The sequence below is a fragment of the Giraffa tippelskirchi genome, chromosome 8 (assembly GCF_054371585.1).
Source record: "Giraffa tippelskirchi isolate mGirTip1 chromosome 8, T2T-mGirTip1v1.2.pri, whole genome shotgun sequence".
NCBI classification, from domain to species: Eukaryota; Metazoa; Chordata; class Mammalia; order Artiodactyla; family Giraffidae; genus Giraffa; species Giraffa tippelskirchi.
The window spans coordinates 132,302,079-132,314,201 of NC_137282.1; the positions used below are offsets into that span (position 1 = coordinate 132,302,079).

Sequence of the window (12,123 nt, forward strand, 5' to 3'; positions counted from 1 at the left end):
CATCAGAAATCTGCATTTATTCAGAAATGACTGCACAACACCCTCATTCTCCCCCTGCTGGCCCCTCGGTGCCACGTGGTACCACATGGTACCCCATAGGATTGCAACTCATTGTTAATGGCAAATGTCCCAACCATCCCTGACCTAACCTAAATCCCTCTTACCACAGTGAGACCTGACACCCGTTGGCAAGTGGAACAGTCTCTTACAGGGGCCCTCTCCCCATTCTTTGCACACTCCAGCTTTAGGAACACCTGACCAAGACCCTGGGGAGAGACACAGGCTGGACTAGTTGTGACCATTTTTTTCAGAGATGCTCTTTCCTTCTGAACTTTGAGTCTTCACTTCAGCTGGGTGTGGGAGAGGTTCTGGGAGCAAATGAAAATCCAAGGGGGTGGAAGGGAGCAAACAAGGGGAAAGTAGGGGGTGGAGCCCCAGCTGGCAGAGAGCCCCCTGGGATGGAGGAGGGGGGCATTTCGTTCACACCTGTCCTGTCCATCACGTGGACCGCTCTAGACTGGAAGTCAGCCAGGGCCGGAGCACAGACATGGAGGGAAAGTGGAGCTCAATGCCAGGGGCAAAAGGGAGTTGACATTTCTGCTTCTTCTCTTGGTGGCTGCCTCTTGGGAAATGCTGGAGGTCAGAGCTGGGAGGGTATGTGGACAGAATTGGGACATTTCCCCAACCTCATTCACATACCATCTTCATGATTTGGGGCATATCTGTGTCCCAGCTGGATTACTATTATTTTTTGATTAACTATTTTTTTAACCTTACATTTATTTCTACAGTTAACTTTATATGGATATCATGCCCATGAAATCACAGGATCTACAAATTAGTTTTATTCTTCATACTTCAACACAAAAACATACCTATTCGCATGGGTTTCTTTTTTGAGTTCCTCAGTACTTCCCCCTGCAACCAGAGTGACTGCCTTTTTTATTTTTTGGCTGCACTGCATGGCTTATAGGATCTTAGTTCCTGACCAGGGATTGAATCCAAGCCCTCAGCAGTGAAAGTGCAGAGTCCTTACCCATGGATTGCCAGAGTGACTGCCTTTTAAAATCTAGTTTCTGTATGGAGGTTGCACATAGAGTTTGTATAACAAAAAGAATCCCGTATCTAAAAAAGTAATAATCTGAAAACTGCTTGTCGAGTCCAGCCTGCTCATGGTGCAGACAAAACACTTAGGTCACGGAAAAGAAATGCCCGCCGTGGGTCACACAGGAGTTGGAGGCAGAGCCTGTCCTAGAACCCAGGTTGGCAGGCCCCAGTTCTCCCCAGAGATAGAAGAAAGGTTCCTCCATCCTTTAAGAAGACATACTTGGCTTGTGGGCTTGTGACGGCAAATTGTGGAGGGCCCATTCTGGGGGTGGGGGTTGCAGAGCAGAGTGTGAGGGATGAGGGGTAGGGAGTGGGAGAGGAGGGTTGGGAGGGGCTGTCAGAGCAGCACCAGGGCAGAGCTGAAATAGCCCCTTTAAGTACAGTCTACCCCCTCCAAGGGCAGGAAGAACAGTCCTTGGGATCCTGGGGGGATGTAATTGTTATCCATCCCTTCTCCCCAATTCCTACCTTTTCTTCAGGGTCAACAACACCTGCCAGCCCCACCCTTCTACTAGTCAGTTTCACACTGTGTGGGCATCCTCATTGCTAATTTCATCTACGGAACCCCTACCCCTAGATCTCCCTGCTTCCAACTAAGAACCATGTAGGAATCTGTGGAAACCCCACAGTCACCTAGCAAGGCATAGCTTCCCCAGAAGCAGCTAAAGGGGGAGAGGAAGCCAAGTCCAAGTCCCATCAGTACCCCGTGAATCCTCCCAATGGACCAGCCGTGTTGGCCATTTCAGACTAATGACCCCTGCCCTCCCCACTCAGCCCCACCCCCTGCAAGGGGATGCCAGGAAGTTCAAGCCAGGATAAGAGTGGGCATAAGCAGGTTGAACCAGGGACCCTCCCACTGCTCTGGAAACCTGGTGAGCCTAGAGTCTTGGAGGGCTCCCAGGGTCCCGGAGCCCTCAGAACATGGCACTTTTCCGCCTCTGCTGAGAGATCCAGCTACTGGGATTCAGATCCATCTGCAGCATCTTCATCACCCACTTGTCACGACGGGCCCCTTCAACGAACTCATTCAGGGACAGCTGGCCTGCGCAAGGGGTAGGAAAGACAGTCATGCCAGGTCAGGGAATGGAAGAAATGGGGTGGGGATGTACACAGGTGAGCCTGCAGTCTCAGGGCCTCAGCTTGGGCTTTCTTCCACGAGTCTCCTGGAACCTCCAAGGGTTTCTTCAAGGGACTTGCTTTGCAAATGAATTCAAGTTTTACTTTGCATGTCGGACCCTTGAAATGTTCTTTTGCAAATGAATTCAAGTTTTACTCTTGCACATGGGACCCTTAAAATGTTTTTGAGGGCTCTTCTGGGTGTGTTTCCAGCCAACTGAATCTTTGCACAGCCGGGGGCTGGGGCGCTGAGCTACAGCAATGAGAGTCCAGGTACGTGACCCCATTTACTCCTTTCAGTTAATCTTATTCCCATTTTCCAGGTGAGGAAACTGAGATCAGGCTGAGAGGGTAAATGAAGCATCCTGGTCTGCCTGACTCCAAAGCTCCTCTTCTTCCACTGCACTTCCCTGGCAACTCCAGTAGGAGTTTTAATCCCTCTTGCAAGCCTCACGGGGCTTCCCTGGTGGCTCAGTGGTAAATAATCCACCAGGAGACACAGGAGATGCTGGTTCGATCCCTGGGTCGTGAAGATCCCCTGGAGGAGGGCATGGCAACTCACTCCAGTATTCTTGCCTGGAGAATCCCATGGACAGATGAGCCTGGCGGGCTACAGTCCATAGGGTCGCAAAGAGTCGGACACGACTGAAGCGACTTAGCATCCACACACAAGCCTCACATGCTAGTGACAGCCTTGTTATTTTATGTTCTCTTCTCCACACCCATCTCACTGTCGGGAAGTGAAGGGCCTAGTCTAAGGTGACGTGGAGAAAGTGGGGTGATCCAGGATGCGGAGCCCCCCGCCCTCGCCCCACCATCGTCTCTGCTCCAGCTACCATCTCCATTTTCATCCACCAGAAGGAAGATCCTGTCCACAACCTCCTCCGGCGTGAGCAGATTGCCTTGCTGCTCGGCCTCCATTTCCACACTGCAGGCTTTCTTCAGCTTGTAGATGGACTGTGGGAGAGAAGCCAGTGACATCCCAGAGACCCTGCACGCTCTGCAACCCCCACAACCCCCGCCACGACCCACATCCCTTGGCACCTCGTCCTCAGCACTGCCTCCGAGTCTGTACCTCTGAGGATCACAGGACCCAGGTACAAACTAAAAGTGACCTACGCTAAGGTTGTTTCCTCAGGGTTTCACAGCCTAATTCCCACCAAGGAGTTCCTGGCTTCACCCACTGCCCCATTCCCACGCCATTAGTGTTTCCACCGTGAGCATCAGAGCTGACACCCAAAACCTCTAACGAAGGCACAGTGATGGCCTAACCTCAACTTTACAGCAGAAGACATGGAGATTTCAGTATATTTGTGGGTGTGTGTGAAGTGTATGTGTGTGAGATAGGATGATGGGAGACATAGGTGTCTGGGCTAGAGGGAAAAGCACAGGTGTCTCCCTCGCCGTTTCTGGCAACGAGGCAACGTTTAGAAGTGAAAAGGGGAAGAGACAGACAGACATGAGGAGTATCCTCAGTCCTTGGCTGGGGCTCTCCTAGGACAGAGGTGCGCACTGTGGGTCCCCACGGCCTCACTGCCCAGCACAGTGCGTGGCACAAAGCAGGCACCACTACAGGCAGCCCAGCATCTCCCAGCGGATGAACTTGAGCAAACCACACAACCTCCATGGGCCGATTTCCTTTTCTGTAAAAGGGGCCAACATCTCCCTCCTCAGAGGGAAGTTCTGGAGAGTAAGAAGCTAATGCAGGTTTGGTGCCGAGTTTGAGCCGGAGCACATTTTTCCCTTGCTCGTTCTTGCTAGTAGTCAATCAGCTTTGTTGATCTTTCCAGAGAACCTACTTTTGCTTTCATTGACTTTCGTTGTGCATTTGTGTTCTGTTTTGTTAATTTCCATTCTTTATGAATTCTTTTCTTTTGCTTTCTTTGGCCTTTTCTTTTTTTAAATTTGCTGAGATGACTTCTTGGATCGTTGATTTTCATTTCAGTCTCTCTTATTTTCTAGAATATACATTTTAAGGCTACAGATGTTTCTGTAAGCTCAGCTTTAGCTGCATTCCAAAGTTTTGTTATGTTAGTATCATTACTCAGTTCATGATACTTTGTGTGTGTGATACTATTTTTTGGATTCATGGAGTATTAGGAAGTAGCGTGATTTTCAAACAGATGGGGATTTTCTCATTTTCCTTTTGTAATTGATCTCCATCTTAATTTCATGGTAGTTGGAAAGCACACTCTGAATGATCCCAATGCCCCTTTCCACCCCCAGGCCCAGGGGCCCCCCTTCAGCATCCAGCGTGCCCAGGTGCCTGCCCCGCCCCCACCCCTCAGCGGACACTGACCTCCACGATGTCCAGCAGCTCCTGGCGGTCGATGCAGCCATTGCGGTCCTTGTCGTAGATCTTGAAGGTCCACTTGAGCTTGTGCTCCAGGGTGCCCCTCAGCACAAGGTTCAGGGCTGCCACGTACTCCAGGAAGTCAATGGTGTTGTCCTGCATTGGGGGTGGGAGCTGTGAGGCTCCCTCTAGCCCCCTGCCCCATCTCCCCGGAGCACTGGTGGGAACTCTATTCCAGGCCACCACCCCTGAAACTCAGGGCTCTGCCTCCCTGGTGTACGCGTGTGCCTCTGCATCTGTGCTCGTGGGGTTCTCTGCTCTGGGATCCATTCTCAGTCTCCATGATCACCCAGTCCTGCCTGTCCTTCAAGGCTCAGCTCAACGGTCCCCTCCTCCAGGAAGCCTTTCTTCTCACACCACTTCAGCCACAGTGACCTCCCACTCCCTCTTCTGACACCCCCAGCTGTCGTTTTAGTAGCTAAAACAGTCCATCCTAAAGGAAATCAACCCTGAATATTCATTGGAAGGACTGATGCTGAAGCTGAAGCTCCAAGACTTTGGCCACCTGATGTGAAGAGCTGACTCACTGGAAAAGACCCTGATGCCCAGAAGGTTGAAGGCAAGAGGAGAAGGGGGTGACAGAGGATAAGGTGGTTGGATGGCATCACTGACTCAATGGACATGAGTTTGAGCAAACACTGGGAGACAGTGAGGGATAGGAAATTCTGATGGGCTACAATCCATGGGGTTGCAAAGAGTCAGACATGACTTAGTGACTGAACAACAACAACATGGACTGTAGCCCACCAGTCTCCTCTGTCCATGGGATTTCCCAGGCAAGAATACTAGAGTGGGTTTCCATTTCCTTCTCCAGGGGATCTTTCCGGCCCAGGGATCCAACCCACATTGGCAGGTGGATTCTTTACCACTGACCACCAGGAAAGCCCAGCATCTACCATCTCTTCTACCCTTAACTGCTCTGTACGTGTGTCTCATTCTCTAGCAACAGTCTATCCTCCAGGAGAAAGGAGAGGGGTTTACATTGCTTCTGTTTCTCCTCCACGCCTAGTACAATACAACTTCTGCCCAGAGTCTCATAACTATTTACAAATGTATAAAGAAATGATTGACTTAAGTCTGAATATAAGATTAACATAGTTTTGAAAGATTAGAAAGCAGGACCTCACATATTTCAGGGTTGGGATCTCAGCTCTCCAAATCAAAAACTGGAATCATCAGCTCCCCCAGGAGCATCTGTCATCCCCATGAATTTGTAATCAGAATGGCATCACTAGCCCAGAGCTCCTTTGTCCCACTGGGTCAGGCCACGTGGGAGCCTCAACCCCTGTTCAAGGGGTGCCTGGGTGGGCAAGGTATGAACAATAGGAGAATACAGCCCTACATGAGGGAAATAGCAAAAGCTTAAGGAAAAACCAAGAAAATAAAACGAGCCTACCTCAACACCTCCAGAGTTTTAATCAACATCCTTTATATAATTCCTTCTGGTCCTCCATACTCTCCACTGTGTAAATATTTACCTAATTGAGGTCAGGCTGTAGCTATAGTTTTAGTTACTGGATTTTTATTTTAAAATTTCCCATGCCTTCAAAATTATTTAAAATAATAACTTTTTCTTTTTTTGAGGAGTACTGGGCAGTCCTTCCTGTTGAACATGGTTTTGATATTTTACATTATACAATGAACATCTTGTGCATATGTATTTTTTCTTATGTCTCTGGTAATTCTTATAGGGCAGATTCTTAGCAGTTGCTATTTGTTCTGTTTTTCCCCTACTAGTCTTTAATGCACTATTTTTGTAGGTATATAGGTTCTATGAATTTTTAAATTGATGTGTAGTTGATGTACTATATAAGTTCTAGGTATACAATATTGTTGTTTAGTCGTTAAGTTGTGTTGGACTCTTTTTCGACTCCATGGACTCTTGCCCACCAGGCTCCTCTGTCCACAGGATTTCCCAGGGGAGAATATGGGAGAGGGCTGCCATTTCCTTCTCCCAGGGGATCTTCCCAACCCAGGAATGGAACCTTAGTCTCCTGCATTGATAGGCGAATTTTTTACCACTGAGCCATGAGGGAAGCTCCTAGATAGTGATTCATAATTTTTAAAGATTATACTCTATTTGCTGTTCTTATAAAATATTGGCTATATTCCCTGTGTTATACAATATATCCTTGTAGCTTATTTATGTAATAGTTTGTACCTCCTAATATACATCTGAATTGCCCCTACCTCCTTGTTCTACAAAATTGTATCACATTTGTAGACACATGTAGATACGGAGATACCAGTAACTCTCAACACAAAGAACCTCTTTTGTGTTACCTCTCAAAGGTCACATCTTTCTCCAACCATAATACTTGGCAACTGCTGTTTTGTTCTCCATCAACAATATTTTCACTCTGAAAAGAGTATAAAGATAGAATCGTATAGTGTGTAATTTTCTTTCATCAGCACAGTGCCCTATAGATTCATGTCAGTCACTGTAAGCATCAACAGTTCCTTTTTTTTTTTTTATTGCTGAATGATGCACCATTGTATGAATGGTCCCTAGTTTGCTTTCTGTTCGCCCATTGAAGGTTATTGAGGTATAATTGCACAATAGCCTTTTAAAGAACACCATGTAAGTTGAAGGTGTACAATGTGGTAATTGGTTGTCCTTTAAAGGACATTTTCATTAGTAATTATTATTTGTTAGGCTTTCTAAAAATAGATCTTAGGTTTCTTTTTATTGGCCGTGCCCTGGGGCATATGGGATCAAACCTGCACCCCTGCATTGGGAGTGTGGAGTCTTAACCACTGGATCACCAGGGAAGTCCCTTAGGTTTCTTTTTAAATAAGAATTCAGTTAGAAAATGTATGCAAAATGGACCATTTGTTTTACATACATCATCTCCCTCAGGTCTGTTATCCCCATTTCATGGATGAGGAAACTGAGACTCAGAGGTTTAATAAGTTGCCCAAGAAATTCCCACCCAACAAGTGGCAGAGTCTTTCAAGCTACTGCCTTCTCCAGTTCATCAGGTTGGGAGAAATTTCTTACTCCACGCAAGGTCTATTACTGTTTAAAAAATGAACTGGTAGCTAGCACCAAGGGGAGTAAAACACACAAACAAACCCCAAATCACCAACAAATTCCTACTCTTCAGATCTCTAGATTTCCCCCTCATTCTTTGTCTAGAACTTTCTGTTCTCACAACATCCTGTCTCAACAGATACGGTTTCCACAATGACCCCTCACCTTACATGAGTCCCAGTGTGGAGCAGCCCTTTCCTGACAAGTGATCTTATGTGTGAGTTTACTTCAAACCCCAGGACCAGTTCTGGGAAGCTCCCAGCAGAAGCTACTCTCCTCTGCGCACGCGCTCTAGTCAGCTTCAATTACCCAAAGAGGCCGAAGATGACAGAAACGCCTGTCTACTCAAGAGTTGGAGCAGAAGTGACGAGCGTGTGATCTGCTCTGTGGGATTACCTGCCTCATTTCTCCCTGAATTGGCTGCATTTGTAAACCAGCTCTGACCTCCCCCCAGCACTCGTTACATAAGGACCCTGAAGGACACTTGATCTTCATCCTTCCTTTTCCTCCATCCAGAGCATTACAGGCAAGCACCAGAGATGGTGTTGCCACCTCCACCAGGAGGGAGCATAGCAGCAGAGACCAGCTGCCCCCACCTCCTTGCCACCACAAAACTGTTTCCACCACCACAGATCTAGACGTGTGAGCTAAATCTAAGAGCTCTTTTGATTTTATTTGCCCCAGAAATCTCAGATCAATTGCCCAGAAATGAGACTTGCTGATTATAAAGGTTGCTGTAAGGTGGAAAGTGGAGTCAGGCAGAAGTTTGGAGACAAAGACTAAGTGGGAAAAGAAAAGGAAGAAGGCTTAGCTTCTGACAGAGGAGCTGAAACATCTGCTAGGAGAGCTCTTCCTTACAGCAGGAGACCAACTAATAAATAGAGAAGGGACAGTGCAGATAGAAAATTAACAATGGATGCCAAACCTAGGGGCTGATCATTTGATGAACAATAGGAAATTTAATTAGTCTCAAAGTATTAATATCTCCCTATAAGATGCTTATTAATTACAAGGAAGAAATAGTCACTTTACAGTGGTGAAATCCGGCAGACACCACATAGCCAAATGATCGAAGTGACAAACCAATGGGACAAACCAACATCATGTGCCATCTGTTATCACATGCTCAGAAGCACATAGCATCTCTTCTGGGGCATTAATTTCTGCCAGAAGTGCAACCTGCATCTCATCACAAGGCAACACAGGGTAAACCCTCATCATTGACTTGCAGTATTCAAAAATGTCAGAGTCAAATAAGATAAAGAAAAGCTGAGACTAAAGGATCCAAAGGGCATCAGGTCTGGGCAGTGGGGGGGGAAGGGGAGGGATGGACAAATTGGGAGATTAGGATTGACATATAAACAATACCATGTGTAAAAGAGATAGCTAGTGGGAACCGCTATAAAGCATAGGAAGCTCAGCTTGGTGCTCTGCGATGACCTAGAGGGGTGGGATGGGGGTGGAGTGCAAAAGAGGTTCAAGAGGGAGGAGATATATGTATACATATGGCTGATTCACCTCACTGTACAGCAGAAACTAACATAACATTGTAAAGCAATTATACTCCATTTTTTAAAAAATGGCTAAGGGGGACATAGGACATTAAATGCAATGTGTGATCAAACTTAAAAAGGTTGTAATAGATGTCATCAGGACAGTCAACCAAACAAGAATATGGATTGTCAATTAGATAACAGAACTTATTAATGTTAAATTTCCTGAGTTTGATCATTTATTAGGTTGAGAGAATGCCCTTGGTTTTAGAAAATTCATACTAGAATACTTGGGGTAAAAGGATGTGATGTCTATATAATTTCCTCTAAAAAATACATATATTTATATGCGTAATATACACATATATGAATATATTGTGTCCATGTGTGTATACATGTATATATATAATACATCACACAGAGAGAATAGTAAAGCAAATGAGTCAAATGTAAACAATTGGGGAATTTTGATAAATTGTAAATGGGAATTACTTGCACTATCCTTATAATTTTTCTGTAAAGTTGATGTCACCAAGATTAATAAGGTATTTAAAAGATGACTGATGAATATTATATGCTAACTTAGAAGAAATGAAGTATAAGAGGTTGCAGCTGTTTTATTTCCAGGGGCTTCATAATCCCTTTGAAATCTTGAATTGCTATTACATTGAATTTTAAATGAATTTGAAGAAAATTTATAAATTCATGGGTGTGAGCCTTGCCACATACTACCTGATATATTTGTTTACTTTTCTTCTGACATTCAACACTTTAAAAAAATCATTTCCTCTCTTAAACAGCCCAACAGACTGCCTTCTGGGCAGGAACGCTTGCCTAAGATGCAGGACCCCTGAGTTTAAGATCTTGGGCAAATCAATTCACCGAATTTGGAGTAACAACTTTGGCCGGCTCCCTTTCAGGGCTGCTGCTGACTCAGAGACATCTGTGGAAGGAGCTTTGGGAAGGCTGAAACTCAGTTGAGATCTGGAGATAGGGTTCACCTCCAAGGTTTTTGTTGCTGCGATGATGCTGACCCCGCCCTACCGCCCCCTACAGGCGCAGAGGAGATGTGCACCGACAGTACCAGGGGCAGAGAGAAGAAAAGCGTTAGTCGCTCAGTCGTGTCCCACTCTGCGACCCCGTGGACTGTAGCCGGCCAGGCTCCTCTATCCATGGAATTCTCCAGGAAAGAATACTGCAGTGGGTAGGCATTCCCTTCTCTAGGGGCAGGGTGGGACCTAGGAAGCGTTCCCAGTGACTCACTCTGAAAAGTGAAGCTCTCCTCCTACACAGAAGTGGGGTATCCACTGCTTTTTCCAGATTAATTATCTAGGTCCAACCCACTGGCCTCTCAGTTAGAAGGAGTGAAACAGGGGTTTGAGGCAAACTGACGGTTTGAAGGACTGTGGAGGCACTGGACTAGATGGCCTTAAATAATGAAGGGGTTTCAACGTTTCAGGGCTTTCCTGGTGGCTCACATAGTAAAGAATCTGCCTGTAAAGCGGGAGACCTGGGCTGGATCCCTGGGTTGGGAAGCTCCCCTGGAAAAGGGAATGGTAACCCACTCCAGTATTCTTTTTTTTTTTTTTCCCACGCCAGTATTCTTGCCTCGAGAATTCCATAGACAGAAGAGCCTAGTGGGCTACAGTCCATGGGGCCATCAAGAGTCAGACACAACTGAGCAACTTTTACTTTTTTCTATGTTTAAATTCAATTCCCAGGTGTACATTTATAAAATATATTATCTTCTTAGCTCCTGGTGCCAACCAAGGACTTGCAGAAACTCTGTGGATGGATGATTTCATGGAATCTTCCATGGCTTGAAGAGCAGAAAGAGACTTCTGCAATAATCCTCCATTCTCCAAGTCCAGGAAGGAGCCTCCTCCAGCATTCTGTGCAGGAAGAGCTGATCGGTCTCAATTAGAAGGACCCTCAGCAAGAGGGCACTCATGGGCTGTGCCAAGATAGCTCTGCCTATTAAACCCCTTATCTTTAGAGTGAGGGGAGCCCTGATGGATGCGCAAAAACCATGTCCTGTGACTGCAGAGTCCTGTCCATAAATACACGTAGAGAGGACGTGTATTTCTGCAGAGCCTCCCTTCAGCTCTCAGGAAGAGGGCAAGTCAGATAAAAGGGGAGAAATGGAAAGAAAAGTTGGGAAGGAAGAATGATGGGAGAGGGAGAAGAGTTTGGAGGAAGAGTGAGACAGAAAAGGTGAGAGAGGATGGAGAGGAAAGAAGAGCCGAGGCCGAGCAGGAGGACTGGCGAAGGGAGCTCCCACCGAGGGGGCTCTTTTAGTCAGGGATGAGCCCTCGGGGCACCTTACCCCATTCTTGTCGAAGGCTCGGAACATGCCCTCTACGTATTGGGTGGCCTCTTCGTTGTCCGTGACCTTGAAGAAGCGCTTAAACTCGTGCATGAAGAGTGTGCCGCTGGGGCACTCCTCTAGGAACTTCTTGTACCACTCCTGCAGCTTGGCCACGTCCACCGCACCGTTCTCCTCCGCCTCCTCCCAGCTGAACTGCTGCCCCATCCTGGCCCCAGGACAGCAGGGAGCAGGGTCTGTGCCTCCTGCTGAGACGCTGCCCACAGATTCCTTAGGCAAGGGCCCTCTTCCTACCGTTCCTCTGCTCTGCCAGCCTCTTCATCATCTCCTGGCCAACCGAACGGGATGGGCAGCGGAGGGGGCTGGCAGCGAGGGGGCGGGACCAGGCCAGCTAAGTGCCTTAAGATTAGAAGATTCCCCTGGAAGGTCTGACCTCCAGTCGGCTAAGCTCCCGCAGCCTCACCCCTCCCTTCAGTCTGGTCAACCATTCAAGTAAGCTGCCCAGTGGATTCTGAAAAGGGAGAAGGGGTGGAAACAGAGGTAGGCAGAAGGAGGGGGAGGGGGAATTAGGAAGGCAGGCTGAGACCCTCCCATCTCTCGCATAGGCCCTGTCACTTTCGGAAGGGCATCATGCAGCTCCAGGGAGGCCCATCCTGGAGACACAGAAGACTCTGATATCCAGAGAAGATGCAAG

The 12,123-nt window shown here is 47.2% G+C and overlaps 1 protein-coding gene across 2 annotated transcripts in view; it reads right to left on the reverse strand.

Annotated features, from left to right (window-relative positions):
* The window catches only part of GUCA1B (guanylate cyclase activator 1B), an 18,665-nt gene continuing 6,542 nt past the window's right edge, over nucleotides 1–12,123 (reverse strand). Inside the window, exons 3-6 of one of the 2 annotated variants that reach the window (XM_081518682.1) lie at nucleotides 11,430–11,637; nucleotides 4,523–4,672; nucleotides 3,060–3,180; nucleotides 1–2,149 (exon numbers count right to left, since the gene is read on the reverse strand). In XM_081518682.1, the coding sequence (XP_081374808.1) occupies nucleotides 2,022–2,149; nucleotides 3,060–3,180; nucleotides 4,523–4,672; nucleotides 11,430–11,637 (607 nt within the window). In that variant the 3' untranslated portion in view covers nucleotides 1–2,021. Of the gene's footprint in view, nucleotides 2,150–3,059; nucleotides 3,181–4,522; nucleotides 4,673–11,429; nucleotides 11,941–12,123 lie in introns of both variants that reach the window. The other variant, XM_081518683.1, reaches the window with a different exon arrangement.